The 16,169-nt window shown below is 56.6% G+C and overlaps 2 protein-coding genes across 7 annotated transcripts in view; one reads left to right on the forward strand and one right to left on the reverse strand.

Annotated features, from left to right (window-relative positions):
* Positions 1-6,363, forward strand: part of Evi5l (ecotropic viral integration site 5 like) — a 41,253-nt gene extending 34,890 nt beyond the window's left edge. For all 5 annotated transcript variants that reach the window (XM_036209514.1, XM_036209515.1, XM_036209516.1 and 2 more), the window contains 8 exons: positions 341-481; positions 1,431-1,559; positions 3,408-3,548; positions 3,658-3,813; positions 3,917-4,063; positions 4,164-4,259; positions 4,340-4,435; positions 4,607-6,363. In XM_036209514.1, coding sequence (XP_036065407.1) covers positions 341-481; positions 1,431-1,559; positions 3,408-3,548; positions 3,658-3,813; positions 3,917-4,063; positions 4,164-4,259; positions 4,340-4,435; positions 4,607-4,894 — 1,194 coding nt within the window. In that variant the 3' untranslated portion in view covers positions 4,895-6,363. The remainder of the gene's footprint in view (positions 1-340; positions 482-1,430; positions 1,560-3,407; positions 3,549-3,657; positions 3,814-3,916; positions 4,064-4,163; positions 4,260-4,339; positions 4,436-4,606) is intronic.
* A 1,701-nt stretch (positions 6,364-8,064) lies between these two features.
* Positions 8,065-14,898, reverse strand: Prr36 (proline rich 36). 2 transcript variants are annotated; one of them, XM_036166634.1, is made up of 8 exons: positions 14,462-14,896; positions 14,209-14,319; positions 13,652-13,932; positions 13,443-13,545; positions 12,666-12,778; positions 11,226-12,574; positions 10,508-11,018; positions 8,065-9,554 (listed from the first exon to the last, which is right to left on the reverse strand). In XM_036166634.1, the coding sequence occupies exons 3-8, from the start codon at positions 13,923-13,925 to the stop codon at positions 9,031-9,033; spliced, it is 2,874 nt and encodes a 957-aa protein (XP_036022527.1). In that variant the 5' UTR covers positions 13,926-13,932; positions 14,209-14,319; positions 14,462-14,896; the 3' UTR covers positions 8,065-9,030. The 2 variants fall into 2 exon arrangements, with proteins under 2 accessions (XP_036022527.1, XP_036022526.1); XM_036166633.1 differs by having other exon boundaries at positions 10,508-12,574; positions 14,462-14,898.
* Between the last annotated feature and the right edge of the window lie 1,271 nt (positions 14,899-16,169).

The raw sequence follows: 16,169 nt of genomic DNA on the forward strand, positions 1-16,169 counted from the left end.
CTCAAGATAACAATCTTTCTCTTCATTTGGGACAGAGGCAAACAGCCAGAAGGGGGGAAGGAGCCCCAGCTTGGGAGTTGGGGACACTTGTCAGTTAAACCTGGCAGCACCTCCAGAATGTCCAGTACTCCCAGGATCCTTCAGGTGGCCTGTCCTTGCCTGTCTGCACCCCTACATCCTGAGGCCTGCTGTGGGGCACCCCATCCCAGGCTCTGAGCACTAAAGGCCATGCCTGTCTCACTCTGCCCCTCTCTCATACTCTCTGAGCCTCCCAGAGGCCAGGCCGGGGGCCAAAGCAGAAAGTCACGGCCCCTTTCCACCCCGTCCTCACTGTGCTCAGGGGCAGGTGACGCGGGCACAGGAGGCTGAGGAGAACTATGTCATCAAACGGGAGTTGGCAGTGGTGAGACAACAGTGCAGCTCGACTGCCGAGGACCTTCAGAAGGCACAGAGCACCATCCGGCAGCTGCAGGAACAGCAGGTACCAGGCCTGGGCGTGGGGGTGGCTGGCAGGACCGCACCTCCCACAAGCCCATGTGCCCCCCTTCCTTAGGGCCCTCCCTCGGGGATTAGACCTAGCAGATGGGGAGGGGTATCCAAAGGCTAGTGTGGATTTGCTGTCCCTCACAGCCAGCCACCCCTAGCCTCCACAGGACATCCTAAGATGTCTTATGTTGAGAATAAACGGTAGGGTTCCTTTGAAAAACAAAGAACCTCTAGGTTCCTACCATGAGGATATGAAGAGGTAGGTGAGCTCCAGAGCTATTGTCTTCAGGCTCAAAGGGAGCACTGAAAAAAGGGAGATAGCCCAGAAGAGGGTACCTCATGAGGCCTGAAGCCTATCTTGACCCAGGAAGTGATGCTGGTACCAAGAATCAGAATTCCTAACAAGTCAGAGGTCAGGGAACAGGAGCTGGGGCTGGGGAAGTGGGTGCCTGCCAAGGCTAGATTGGGGTCATCCCCTAGAGAAATGCCCTGCCAGGCTACCAGAGCAGAAAGAGAGAGTCTTGCTTTCTACCCAAAGGCCCAAAGGGAACTTTCTTCCCTCTTATCCTTCCCTATTTCAAAGGGGGCCTGAGGGGAGAAAGGTAGAAAAGCCTCAACCCTGCCCCTGGTCCCTGACCACACCCATGTATATGACTCCACAACTCACCCCACTGCAGGAGCACATGCCCTTCCCCCAGCCCATGGTCCTGGGACTGAGTCTTGGAGGATCTCAGAAGGCATCTTGAAGTCATGGAAAGTCCCATTCCCAACATCCATTCTGTACAGTTTTCCCTGGAAATTAGCCAAGCCAGTTCCATTGCCTCCAAGTGCCATGAACAGAGCATGGGTTCAATCCAGGATGCCCCAAAACTGGGAACCTCTGGCCCACTGGCATGGAAGCTGTCCACTGTGCAGCAGGGACCAATGCTGGTCTTTGTCTCCAGGAAAACCCTCGCCTCACAGAGGACTTTGTAGCACACTTGGAGACAGAGTTGGAGCAGTCACGGTTACGTGAGACAGAGACTCTGGGGGCCCTTCGAGAAATGCAGGACAAGGTTCTGGACATGGAAAAGGTATGACTGGGAAAGGAGACAAAGGTCTTGAGTGAGTTTTAGGAGCTTCAGAAGCCAGAAGTGGCCACATACACCTATAATCCCAGCACTGTGGCAGAGAATGGGAGGATCTCTGGCTTGCTGGTCTTTAGCCTAGCTCCAGGTTCAGTGAGAGATCCTATCTGAAGGGAATAAGGCAAAGTGATAGGAGAACGCCTGAAGTCATCCTCTGGCCTCTTCAGAGAAGAGGCAGCAGGGCAATTGCCGTACCCTCATGTCAGTCAGTTCCCATGGAGGAGTGGAAGAGGAGACCTCTCCGTGCTGCCTTATAGCCCATTGCCACCTAAGCATTGTCCCCTACACCACCACAGTCTCCAAACAGATCCCTCACCCCAGAGCTTCCCATGCACTTGAACTGTGGGACTCATATACACAGCACACAGTCTGCCCCAAGTCTCACTCTTAAATCACGGTGTGTGGCAGGCTTCATAAGTTCCTGGGTATCCCGCTGCACTGTGCATGCCTCCCCATGGCTGAGATGCCAGGATGCAGGGAAGGCAAGGCTGACAGAGAAGGCCCAGGCCCATTAATTAGGACTGCCTACTACTCCCTCTTCTCTCCCATGAAGAGACTCTCCAAAAGCACACTAAGGGCCACACTTTCCTACCTGTAGCCCTGGCAGTGGGTAACCAGACCTCCTGAGTGCCTCCCCAGCTGCTTTATGAGTTGACACAACTCAGGCTGAGGAGGTACCTCAGTTGGTAGAATGCTCGCCCAGCATACATGAAGCCCCAGAGTCCTTCCCTGGTGCACACCTGTAACCCTTGTCTGGAGAGATGGAAGAAGGAAGATCAGCCATTCTATACCATCTTTGGCTGCACAGCAAGTCAGATTTCAGCCCGGGTTACCTGAGATAATGTCTTTAAAAAACAACAACAACAAAAAAGCCAAACCAAACCAAAACAGCCCGGCGGTGGTGGTGCACACCTTTAATCCCAGCACTCGGGAGGCCAAGGCAGGCGGATGTCTGTGAGTTCGAGGCCAGCCTGGGCTACAAAGTGAGGTCCAGGAAAAACAACAACAACAACAGCAAAAACTCTCCTGGAAGCTGCTGCTGCCATAAAGTCCTTGAAGTTGAGAAAAACCCTCCCCCAAAATCTGCTACAACTAAGTGAGGGCCAGAAGCCTCAACCCCATCTCCACACAGGAGGGAAAAGTGCTCAGCCTAGACCCTGTCTTGTGACTCACACCCAGACCTAATAAAGGGTCGGTGAAGACCAGGCCCACCAAGTTACATCATGAGCACCACCCCCAATCACTGGGCCCTTTCCACAGCAGGACAGAATAGAGGCTGGTTGGTCCAGGCCTGTGTGTTTCTGGGAAGAGGGGCTCAAGGCCAGGCCAGGGGGAGAGAGCACAGGGTGCTGCTGCCTGTCTTGCGTCTTGCCGCCCCTGCTGATGCAGTTCTCAGTACTGGTCCTGGGTCGTGAAAGGGTTGACTCTTGGAGATGAGAGCAGACTGGCACTCACCCTCACTGCCCCAGTGTGCATTATGTAATTAGCAGTAATATTTTCAGGAGGCCTCACAGTTCAAGGGTTTCCCAAGGGCAGACTTGAGAAAGAGTAGATGCTGGTTTTGCATCCATTTTGCAGATAATGGACCTTAGCTAGGGTCACACTTGAGGGTCCTCTTCCCCTGGACCTAGTCCCTGCTCCCACGGGTATGCTGTAGTCTAGGGTGGTGTCCTCCCATCCATCAGCTGCCCCGCGCAGATCAGGATCCAGGGAAAGGCCCGATGCATGGGTTCTAGAGCACAGGCGTGGAGTTACAGCCGCTTTCTGGGTGCCTCACTTCCTGACTCCCTGCAGAGAAACAGCTCGCTGCCAGATGAGAACAATGTAGCCAGGCTGCAAGAGGAGCTCAAGGCACTCAAGGTGCGGGAGGGCGAGGCTGTAGCCTCTGCTCGGGAGCTGAAACTGCAGCTGCAGGAGCTCTCGGACACCTGGCAGGTGAGGACGGGTGGTGAGGGTGCCCCCAGCAGGATGTGCCTGGAACAGCTGGTGGGCCGTACTCCTGGGCTGGCCTCTAGAACCCTTCCACCCCCACCCCACCCTTTAGGCCCATCTTTCCCGCGGTGGCCGCTGGAAGGAGTCCCCGAGGAAGCTGGTCCTGGGCGAGCTGCAGGATGAGCTCATGACTGTGCGTTTGCGCGAGGCACAGGCCCTGGCCGATGGCCGCGAATGGCGGCAGCGAGTCGTGGAACTGGAGACGCAGGTAGGCCATGCCTACTCGGAGACAGTGACTGCCACACCGGACCCCCTGACCAAACCGTGACCAGCCCCCTCCTGTTGCTGTGCCCTCTGGTCCTCCTTTCCAGGACAACATCCACCGCAACCTGCTGAATCGTGTGGAGGCGGAACGTGCGGCTCTGCAGGAAAAGCTGCAGTACCTAGCGGCACAGAACAAGGGACTCCAGACTCAACTCAGCGAAAGCCGCCGCAAGCAGGCAGAGGCTGAGTGCAAGGTGCAGCCCCTGCCCGGCCCCCACGACCCCACCTGGGACCTAGCCACCTCCTTAACCCAACCTCTGTACCACCCTCCCCCACTCCCACCCCCCATTCCAGAGCAAGGAGGAAGTGATGGCGGTGCGCCTTCGGGAGGCCGACAGCATGGCCGCAGTGGCGGAGATGAGGCAGCGCATCGCAGAGCTGGAGATCCAGGTGAGCAGCAGGAGCTGGGAGGATGGTGGTCCCCCCGGGCTGGCCATGCTCTGACTTGCAGTCCTCGGCCTTACCGGCAGAGGGAGGAGGGTCGCATCCAGGGCCAGCTGAACCACTCAGATTCGTCACAGTACATCCGCGAGCTGAAGGAGCAGATCGAGGAGCTGAAGGCTGAGGTGAGGACACGGGATGCTGGCGACAGGCCAGACTCTGGTGCAGGGACCCAGATTAAGAATGAAGCCAGGTGGGTAAGGGAGGAGGGCGCCTGATGGCCGGGCTTCCGTGTGGGTACATCAGCCTACATCTCCAACGCGCGGGTGCCCCACCCCCACCCCCGCGCACCCCAGGTACGACTGCTGAAAGGCCCACCAGCCTTCGAGGACCCGCTGGCCTTCGATGGGCTTAGCCTGACACGGCACCTGGACGAGGACTCTCTACCATCTTCTGATGAAGAGCTGCTGGGCGTGGGTGTGGGCGTGGGTGCAGCCCTGCAGGACCCACTCTACCCTCTGTCGCCCCGGGACGCACGCTTCTTCCGACATCTGGAAAGGCCAGCCAAAGACAGTGAAGGTAGCTCAGACAGCGACGCAGACGAGCTGGCAACGTCTTATAGCAACCAAGGCCTGGACAACTGAGGCTGGGGGCCACTCCCTGGGAGCCTGGAGGCCGCCACCACTGCTTGCTGGGAGGAGAGGGCAGCAGTCAGTGACCTTGCTGCTCCGCAGCACTAGAAAATTCTGTGCCTCTGTGGCTCCTCCCAACCAAGGGCCAGGAGAAGGAGGCAGCACAGAGCGCAGGGCCTACTGGCAGGCCTGTCCTATGTAGCAGTGTTTACCTATTTTGGTCCATACGGTCCAGGCCCTCCTGAGTTCAGGGGGTGCCTGGGTCAGTTACCTGGAGGGTGTTGCTCTCCTAATATGGACAAGGGCGGAAAGTGCAGAGGTCCCAGGACTTGCTAAGCAGGAAGCTTCCTCCTCCCAGTCAGCTTCCCTTTGGGACAAGGGTGGCCCTGCTGGGTGGGGCCCAGGAGCCACAGTGGGTTTGAGGAAGGAGGGGCAACTTGGACTGGATATTAGCACTCCAGGACAGGCTCCCTGGACACAGTGATTTTGAACAGCCAGTCCCTTGCCACCAGGGTCAGATGGCCAGGCTGGGCTTTTATGCCTGGTACAGGCATCATGGCCCCTGCAGCAGAAACCAAAGTCCCCCCCCCATCCTGTGTGCAGGGTCATCAGGGGTGTGAGTGGTCAGTGAGAACCAGCTCAGGCCTGGGCAGTGTCTCCCCACTCTGTAGGGCTACAGAAGCTGCATAGAAGAGGCCCTTTTCCCCAGAGTACCCATCTTCCTCTGGAGAGCCCTAACATCATACATGTTGGCTGGCTGTTGAAGAGAACCCCTTCCTGAGGAGTTCTCAGCCTCAGAGCACTTGTTCCTGTGTCCCTAGCCCCACTTCTGGCCAGAGTTTCCCAGTCAGAGTTACCTCCCTTTTCTCCTTGAAGTGTTTCTGTGGTCTCTGCCCAGTCAGAGTTGAGAATGGTGCCAAAGTCCATCGATGCCCCAGGCTCCTCTATCCTTCACCCCTGCATCTTGGGACCCTGGGGACTGACCCCCCCTCAGTGCTCCTAGAGCCTCAGGTAGGGTGGTGTCCCAAGCAATCCCTGGGTGCTTCCTGGGTGGGCCCCCAGCTCAGTCTCCGTTCCTGGTGGCCTACTCTAAGTGTTAAGAAGCCTGGGGGCCGGGGCAGGGTACCCCTGGGGGGCCCTCCTAGGTGCCCCTCACGTGCCCTTCCACACTGCCCACCACCATTTTGCACACTGCCTGTTCACACTCCATGTCTCCCAGGCAGGAAAGACGGAAAATAAAGTGTATTTACACAGTCAAAAGGGACCCTGAGTGGAACAAGCCAAAGGCCTGGGATAATCACAGCAAGAAGGTGCTGAACCCCTGTCCTTGTGTTCTGGAAGTTCAAAGATGAATGCAGTGGCTAGTTGGTGTGAGAAAGGGCACAGGGATGGAGAGAGGGTTCAAACCAGCTTCAGGAAGAGCTGGGCCCAGTGATATCCATTCAGCAGAGACTCTGGGAGGCCAATGAAGTGTTCTGCCCTGTGCTTGTCTCTGTGGAGTTCTACTGTCATGGGAATGGGTACTGAGGGGTTGTGAACTGCCATTAATGTAATGCCAAAATAGACAACCAGAGCAGAAAAACCAAAACAGCTTCCTGGAGGAGGCAATGTGAGGGGTTTCCCTGAGTGCAAAAGCACAAAGGCCAGATGCATGGGAACTAATGGGAAGAGAAGGGGTCATTGTCTGGGGAGGAGCCAAAATATCCTGGAAGAAGGACCAGATCTTGGGTGTGTGGTGAGACCAGGAAGATTGTGTGACAGCTCCAGTTAGGCTGAGTTTGGCTTGAACTGAGGGCAGTGTGGGGCCTATGGAGAAGCTGAGAAGAGAGCCTATTGAATGGGAGATCCTACTGAGGATCAGTAACCAGGCCAGTGCCTCACATGCCAAACTGAGTCAGGCAATGGAGGGGTGTCTGGGAGAAGGGTTCCCAGGGTTAGCTCCAGCTCACGGGGTGAGGGCAGTATAGCCAAGGACACTAAGACAACTAGTTATTGCCCGATGGCACTGAGCAGCTGGAGACAACATTGATTCCATGTCAGAAGAGCTGAGTCCCTACAAACGCTCCCAGTCATTCCAGTCACACAGCTCTAACACTGATGCTCATCTGTCACTGTGCCTACTGCTCCCATGGGATCACTGATCATCCACACACTGCTGTCCGCATGCTGGCTCACTGACCTGGGGCCTGCCAATGAGGGAAAGGTCCACACAGAAGTTGGCCCTGAAGTCCTAGCTGCCTAGTGTTAGGAGTCAGTCAGCCAGTCAGCTTTTTGCTGGGCATGGCAGCAACTTTAATCGGAAGGCAGAGGCAGATGGATCTGAGTCCAAAGGCTAGCCTGACCTACAGATCCACTTCCAGAACTACAGGCCAGCCAGAACTACCCTGTCTTGTGTGGGGAGGCTTTTTTCTCTTAGACTTGTCTTGACATCTGAGAACAGGATATCTGGGGTTCCCTCCAGGGCTCACCTAGAGAAGTAATCTCTGGCTTGCCACAAATCAGTGCTACAGTCCAGACCATTTGCCCAAACAACAGAGGTTAGCAGTGCCCATCTGAGATGGGAGCCTTCTCTCTTTGCATTGTAAGCTAGGAGGTGGCTGCTTCGGGATGAGGACAGAGAACTTAGTTGTCTGTGCCTAACATGTACCTGACTACAGGGTGAGGTAAGGTGGGCCAACACAGGGCACTGCCATTCTGTCTCCCACACTGCTAGTGCCAAGCAGGAGATCCTTGGACAGTAACGTGCAAGGGGGAATGTCATGCAGGGGCACTTGGAAAGAGAGAGAGAACCTTGCCTGGGGTTATGGGATCCAGGGACAGGTTGATCGATGGCTGGGAGGTGGAAAGCAATTCTGATTGGTGGACTTAAAAGAAGATGGTAACTGAGAATTCAAGTCATCTGAAGTAAGAGACAAGGCAAGGATGCCCCTATGATGCAATATGTAGAATGGCATGGTGTCAACTCCTGGGTCCTTCTGCACTGCCCCCTCCACAACAAGATACAGCCAGGCCAGTCCACTTTGGCCCTGCATTTGTGGAAGTTCTTTCTGCAAGCCTGCAGAAGTTACTGCCTTAACACTATAGCCTCCTTGGTGAAAGAAGACAGTGTCCCAGTTTATTCCCCTCAACCGTGATAAAATGCCTTGACAAAAGCAGCTTAAGGGAGAAAAGATTTATTCTGGCTCACAGTTCAGGGTACAGTCTATCACTGTGGGGAAGTCAAGGCAGCAAGAGCTGGAAGCAGCTAATCACAAAGAGCAGTGAATGCATGCTGCTGCCCAGCTCTCTGCTTACACAGTCCAGGGTCCCAGCCAGGGAATGGTGCCACCCACAATGGGTAGGTGTTTCCACCTCAGCCCAAGCAAGCTAACCTATCACAGAGGGTTAGTGACAGATGAAGTCAAGGACTCACCATTCCCCTCCACTCAAGTTCATCCTCCAGGCCCAACTCTCAAGCACGAAAGAGAAGGGATGCACACAGGGCAAAGGGGGTGTAGCAAGGGGTACCCAGGAGTGCAAATTACCCCACATCCAGGACAAGAAGAGCTTTGGTGGCTCTCTGGTTTGGTCACCAGCTCATCCACTCAGGCCTTTGTGAGCCTAACGTTTTCATTAGAAGTGTGACCCAAAGAACACAAGACCATTGTAGGCACTGTCTCACCACCCCCCCTTACTGTAGGAAAGTCACACAATTCAGCCAGAACTCTGATTTACTCAGGCATACCCAGGAGTGTGGTGTAGCCTGGACCTTCAAACTGACTGATGAGCTACCTGTCTGGCTCTTTCCGGGCAGGCTCCCATCACCATGGCACACAGGCACCAGTATCTTAGGTTTTACTGCAAACGAGGCTATTGGTGTGCGAGGCTATTCATCCACTGAACATTCTGTGTGGTGTGGCTCCTTAGAGAAGAGCTGTGACTTAGGCCAAAGAGGAGCTCAAATGGAAGGCCTGGGTGTGAATGTATTCCAAGCTTAAGCCAAGGAAGGACAGGAGCACAGCCTGGGCCCAAAGACAGAACTCTAGAGGTAAAAAACCAATCCATCCAGTTGTCTCGGGAAGTAGGAGCAGAGACTAAGACAAAAGAGGTGTAACTGGAGGGTGGATTCTAAAGCGGTATGCGTATGGTGAGTGGGGCTGGGGTCTGACTCAATGAAAAGTCTCCACTTCCACTACAGTCCAATCACCCTGTGGGGAGGCCACGTCGTCCGGGGAGAAGCTGGTGACCGAAGTGATGCTGGCACGTGACTCATCCAGGGGAGACAGCAATTCGGCCCAGCGGCCCAATTCGGCATCGCTGAGCGGAGCCCGGGATCCCCCCGGGACACCACCACCCCCTGCGCTTCCTGAACCACCTTCACTGCCCGCAGCTGCACCCTCAGCTGCCGCCAGCAATAGCGTCCGGCTCAGCAGGTGCTGCACGACGCTTGCCTGCAGCGCCCCCAGCGGCAGCTCGCCGAGGCGAGCCGACTTCGGGCTTCGCGAGGATGCTCCTGAGCCAGCTGCAGCAATTGCCTTCCCACCGCCAGAGCCCGGCCTCGGCTCAGGCTCCGGTTCCGCATCCAGGGATCCAGGGGTAGGGGCCACCGACTCCGGTCCTTCAGCTTCATAGATGGTGCACAGGCCGTCAGAGGAGCCCGGGCAGGCAGCCGGAGGCCATGGCAGGGGAACTCCTGTAAGAGCAGAAGTGGGGACCAGCGAAATTGGTTCAACCGATAAGGGCGCTTGCCACCAAGCCTGACAACCCGCGTTTGATCTCTTGAGCCTACTCCACAAATTGTCTGACCTCCACGTCAGCACTGTAACACATGAGACCGCACAAACATTCAAGCAAGTGAATAAATACAATTCATGATGTGGAAAAAAAAAAAAATGTAAGGACCAGCAGAGGGCTGGAGAGATGGTTCAGTGGTTAAGAACACTAGCTGCTCTTTCAGGAGACCTAAGTTCGATTCCTGCGCACCCACGTGGCTGCTCACAACGGTCTGTAAGTCAAGTTTCAGGTATCTGACAAACTCTTCTGGCGTCCATAACATACATTCAGGTAAAGCACCGGTACACATAGAATAAAATGAAAAATAAAAATAAATAGGGCTGGAGAGATGGTTCAGCGGGTAAGGCACTTGCCACTAAAGCCTAAATACCTGAGGTCAACCCACAGGTAAGGTGAGAACTGAACTCTGTAAGTTGGCCGACTCCCACAAGTGCACCAAAGGAGTGCACACCCACAAAGAGATACAAACACACACAAAATAAATAAATAACGTGATTTTACTGATGTGGGGCTTAAGAGGAGACTCAGATGTAAAGAACAAGAACTGCTCTTGCAAGGACCTGAGTTCGGTTCTAAGCACGCATTTCGGGTGGCTCACGATCGCCTGTAACTCAGAGCCACACACATGGGGGTAAATCGTTTTTTTTTTTTAAAGAGGACGTTGCAAGATGACGACCTGAGTTCCAGTTCCATCCTCGTAACTCACATGGTAGAAAGAGAATATACTTCCATGCGCATGCACATATACACACACAAAATAAATTTTAAATTAAAAAAAAAAAAAAAAAAAAGACCAGATATGGGGCTTGAGGACTCCTTGGGAAGCTCCGCCCCCGAGCCTAGACTCCTTACCTGGAGCGCCGCGCACTACCAACGGTGGCGCAGGACCCCGACTCCAGGAGGCCGGGTGGCAGGCGGCTAGCTCGGCGTCTGCGGCCGGGGAGACTGTGGCGCCGCCCTCGGGTCCGCTGTCGTAGCCACGGAGCTCCTCGGGCGTGCTGGTGGCGCTGCTGCTGTGGCCTGCGAGGTCGGGGCCGCTCAGCGTACTGGACGGGCTTCGCGAGGGTGGCGGCGGCGGGGCAGGGGCCAGCGACAGGGTCAGCCGTGGACTTGAGATGGGGACATCTGGGCCTGGGGTCGGGGGTCGTCGAGGGGCTTGCAGTGGGGGTGAGGCGGGAGGAGAAGGAGGCTGAACAAGGGGCGTGGTCAGGCCAGGAGAGGCCTGCGGAGGGGGCGTGGTCAGGGGAGAGGGCGGGGTCTGTAGAGGAGGCAAAGCCAAGATTGGGACCTGCAGGGGAGGCGCAGCGGGGGCCAGGGGCGAGGAGGGAGCCTGCAGGGAGGGCAAAGCCAGAGAAGATGGGACCTGCGGAGGGGGTGAAGTCAGAGGAGTGGGTGAATCCAGTGAAGGTGGGGCTTCTGGTGGGGTAGTTGCCAAGGGAGACGCAGGTGAGGGTGAGGGAGAAAAAGGGCCCTCCAGAGGAGGGGAGGCAGGAGGGGAGAGAAGGGCTGGCAGAGGGGGTGAGGCCGGGGACGAGCGAACAGGCAAAGGATATGTAGCAAGAGAAGGCACCTGCAAAGGAGGCGAGGGTAGAGAGTGTGCCTGCGCAGGGGGTGAAGGCAGGAAAGGAGGCGAGGCCTGCAGAGAGGGTGAGCCCAAAGAGAGTGGGGCCGAGAGTGGGGACGAGGCCAAAGGAGGAGGCGTGGCCTGCTGCGGCGACGAGGCCAGGGAGGGTGTCGAGGTCATCGGAGAGGCCTGTGAAGTGGGCAAAATCAGAGACGGTGGGAGCCTCCGGGGAGGCGTGACCACGGATGAGGGCGGGACACGCAGAGGTGGTGAGGAGGGGGGAGAGGAAGAAACTGGAGGAGAAGTGGCCAGAAACAGAGGGTCTCGAAAAGGCGGCGTGGTTAGATTAGAGGGCGTGGCCTGGAGAGGGGGCGGAGACACAGAACAGTTGTCCGGGACAGGGGGCGTGGTGGACAGAGTGGGTAGAGAGGGTGTGACAGGGGGAGTGGGCTGATTCTGTGCAGAAACTGGCGGAGAAGGAAGGACTTGTGGAGGAGGCGTGGCTAGAGGTAGAGGCGGAGGTGAGAAGGACGTGGTCAGGAGAGTCTCCTGGGGGAGCGAAGCTGAAGAAGCCTGGCTGCAGGGCATACTCTGTACAAGGGGGGAAAGCGATGGAGAGATTACAGCCATTGGTGGGGGTGAGTCAGAGGCCTCGTCAGTGCCCAGACTTGTGGGTGGAGCTTGCAAAGGGGGCGTGGCTGGTGGAGAGGGGAGGTTCTGCAGAGAAAGGGGAGGAGGTGATGGTGGGCCGTTTCTGGCCTGTGAATGGGGTGTTGCCTGTGAAGAGGGTTGTGCCTGGGGTAGAAGTGAAGCAGGTAGAGGTGGAGTGGCAGGTGGAGAGGGAGGGAGCGTGGCCTCCAGTGGATCCTCTGGGACCTGAGCAGGGGAAGCCTGAGGTGTGCTGGCTCCAGGTGGAGCGGGCGTGACTGAAGATGGAGCAGAAAGCAGGCTCTGGGCGGAGGTTCTGTCCTTCCTCGGGACTGTGGTCTGGGCTGGGCGCAGAGCTTGCTGCCCTTTCGCCTTGAGCTGCGAGGGGTGCGCAGGAGCCCGGGGGGTTACACGCGGAGAGACCCCAGAGCGGGCTGGGGAGAGCTGAGGGGTAGCGCTGGAGCTCAGGGAACGGGAGGCCGGCTTCTGCAGGCCGCCACCAGCGGCAGAGCGCCTCCTAAAGGCTGGGCTCAGCTCCGGGGCTCTGGGTTCTGCAGCACTGCTCACAGGTTTCCTGGGTGCCTCGGTGGTCAGGGGACGCTGGCGGGCAGTGGAAACTGGTCGAGGAATTCCCACCTCTGTAGCTGGGGCCCTGGACCGACGAGCGATGGCAGGGGAGGAGGTCCCTGAGGTGGGCCCTAAAGAATCTGCAGACAAAGTCAAAGTCCAAAAGAAACATGGGTAGGGTACCTCGAGGCTGGCCGGCCTCAAAGACCTGCTTGTTTCCAGGTCACATACCTTTCCGTGTTCCAGAGCTTAGAGTATTCCTCTTGGGTGCCTCTGGTGCTTTACCTCGGACCACAGGTTCCTTAGTCGGGGGTTGGAGTCCCTTCTGGACAACAGGGCCTGGTCTGGGAACAGGAATACCAGCTGTTGTTGATACTCCTTCCCAGTTGCACATTTCCCCACCTATGAAATGGAGCTGCTTGCCTTTCTGTGACCCAACCAATAATTGCTTTTGCCCAATTTGACCCATTATCTGCAAGTGTTCCTGACTGTGCACATGTGTATACAGTTGTGCTCACTCATGCATGCACATGTGGATGCCAGAGGTAAACACTGGCATCTAGCCGGATCGTTTCCCTGCCTTATTTTGGATTCTGTTTTATTTATTATTACTATGTAGACCAGGCTGGCCTCAAACTCGCAGAGATCCAGATGCCTCTGGCTTCTGAGGGCTGGTATTAACAGTGAGTGCCACCACAACCAGAAATTTTAGGGGAAAGGATCTCTCACTGAACCTGAAGCTTGGCACTTCCTCTGCCCAGGACCAGGAACCCACCTCCCCCGCCCCCATTCCCATTCAGAGCTGAGGTAACAGTGGAACATCGCCGAGACAGGCTTTTCCGTGGGTGCCAGAGTGTCAAATCAGGTCCTCATGTTTGTGCAACACGCACTTCACCACAGCGAGCCGCCTTCCCAGCACAACCCATTCTTGTGCAGTATCAAAAGGCTCCAGATTGCTAAACTAAACCTGGCTTGGGGAATTAAGGCGTTAGGGGATTAGCATGTTACCTGGTGAGCCCACTGCTGGCACGCCCGGGGCTAGAAATAGAACCCTGGCCAGAGATCTTCATAGGGGCCCTCTCTCCTTTCCCAGAAGCTGGGGGCCTGGAGGCTTCGGGGAGAAGACAAAATCAATGGTATTTCTGAAAAAGAGGAGTATCCGAGAAGGAAGAGGGAAAGTGAGCGGTGTCAAGATGGAAATCACAAAGGCTGAGTACCTGGGCTGCGAGGACCTGGCCCCGCGCCGCCGCGCGCTGGTGCCCCCTGAACAGCGGTCTGTGCAAGAGCCGCTCTGCCGACGCCCGCGGCTCGCTCTACCAGGGGCCTTCGCCCAATGGCTCCGTTTGCTTCCAGGACTCGAAGGGCTGCGCTGGTTACAGGGGGAGGAGGTCGAGGGGATCCAGGAGGAGGCCTGGGAGTCGGAAGGCCAGGAGGTCGTGAAGCTGACGTCCGCGGGGCGGCTGCTGTCTTGACCCTATCCTTCTTGTCCATATTGCACCTGATGAAGAAGACAGAAGCATCCCAGGTCCTGAACCACTCGCCATAACCCATCCTGGCGCCTCCCCGTGCTTCCTCCAGCATCGCCACCCATGGGTGCCTAAACCTCAGCCTCAAGAGCCTCAATGTGCGTTCCTTCCAACTACCACACCCGCTCACCAACCCGGCCGCTCAGTGTTGTCCTCAAGTCCCACCGCCACCTCCATCCCCCAAAGCTGAGACGCCCTGTTCGGGTCCCCCACCCACCCGTGCCACCAGACAACATCCATGCCCCTACCGTAGCCTTGCCTCTCGGAGACCCAGATGACCAGTCCCCCAAACAGGGCTTCCAGATTCAGGGGCCTCCGAGTGCACACACCGAATGGGATTCACTAGGTTCCCCAGGCACCTGCAGGGAGAGAAAGAGTGGCCTCGTTGCCCGCGAACGGGCTCCGGGAGACAAAGAGCTGCTTCCCGGCCCGACCCCTCCCCCAGCCCGGTCCCCTAGGCCAGCGATCCGCCCGCTCCACCTGCTCACATCGCGCGCTCACCTACGCCTCTGGCCACCAGCCGCTCCACGCAGGGTCGCCTGGGGTGGGGCTGGGCCGGAGCAGCGGTGGCGGGGAGCGTCGAGAAGGCAAGGGGAGGGGGCTGCAGGCGACAGTGCCTGGGGAGCCTGGCCGCGGCCCCGCCCCTCAGCCGCGGGCGGGGAGAGCCTAGGATGCGCGCGCTCGTGCTCGATCCACAGCCAGGAGCGCGCCGAGGGGGGCGCTGAGAGAAGAGAGGCGCGCCTCCGAGGAAGGTGCGCGTGCTGCCTTCCTGGGACCACCCCGGGGGATGGCCTATTTCAGTGGCTGTGTTCAACGACCACAGACCTAAGCAGAGATGCTTAGTAGGGAAATTCCTTGAGGACCCTCACAGTACCCTTCTCAAGCTCTTGCACCTGCTCCTGCTCCAAGCACTTGGAGACAATCCCTTCTCAAGCACTTGGAGACCAACATTCTCCTGGACAGGGATAGGCTGGGCCTTGGCAACCAGTAGGGCGGGATCACCGTGTCTCTGGCCCACCAACCAATCCAGCCACTCTGTGTCCTCTAGGCCCCCTTTCTTCAATTTGAGGCCTGTAGAGCCCTTAGATGGCTGGGCCAATCCACCTATCTTGTAACCCCACCTTTTCTCATACCCTAGATAATCCTTTGCCTGCAACAGGTCGGTGGCGGTTGCTGGAGAATGCGAACCCTGGGGGTTAATTTTTATTACATTTTGTTTGTTTGTTTGTTATGTCTGTGTCTGTGTGTGCATGTGCCACTGCACGCTGGTAGAAGTCAAAGAACAACTGTAGGACTCAGTTCACTCCTACAGTTAGTGGGTGCTGGGGATGAAATTGAGGTGACCAGGCTTGGCAGCAAGAATCTTTATCCACTGAGCTGTCATCACACAGGCTCCAAACTCTTGGGCTTAGAGAATGCACAGATTTGGGGGAAGAGAGGAAGAACAGAGGGAAGAAAGGGAGCAAAATAGGAAACACGTGGTGACTCTGCCTTTTGTGGGACACATCTCTACTTAGCTGGCATACAGGCAGTCAAGGCCTCAGATGTTTCCTGGCAGAGCTTGTGGAACATGGAAGAGCATTAGAAGGGGAGGAAAGGTCTCCAAAAAGGTGTGTGCAGAAGTTGAGAGCATCTGAGTCTGAGGATCTCAACCCAGCTGAGCAACTGAAAGGTGTCACTTTAGTAGGTCGTTCACAGACCCCATGGGGGCAGGTGCACCTTCCAGGAGATCTTACCCACAGAGGATGTTAAACCAAAACGCTGGTCTCCGAGGGCTCTCTGAAGTATAAGGGCTCTTTGAGCTGGGCATTGTGGGCTGCATGGCCAGTACTCCAGAGAAAGAGGCAGGGGGATCCTGCATTCCAGACCAGCCTGGGCTACTTAGCAAGGCTTCCCGAGCCATGATAGTGCTAGCTAGATAAAAGAAATGAGTCCTGGAACAACACCCTGAAAGTTCCAGAAGAAGGGCTAGAGACCAACTGGGATGGTGTCTGCTGGACCCAGAGCTAAGAGCATTTTGAGGGCTGGGTAGAAAGCTCAGTGGGCAGGGTCTTCTGTAGCATACAACAAGCCTTTGGTTCTACCCCTCGTAACACATAAACTTGGCATGGTGGTATGCAGCTATTATCCCAGCACTTGGGAGGTGGAACAGGAAAATCAGGAGTTCAACGTCCTCTTTGGCAATGTAGTGAGAGATAATTTGAAGCCA

Source organism: Onychomys torridus, chromosome 17, assembly GCF_903995425.1.
Source record: "Onychomys torridus chromosome 17, mOncTor1.1, whole genome shotgun sequence".
In the NCBI taxonomy this organism is placed as follows: domain Eukaryota; kingdom Metazoa; phylum Chordata; class Mammalia; order Rodentia; family Cricetidae; genus Onychomys; species Onychomys torridus.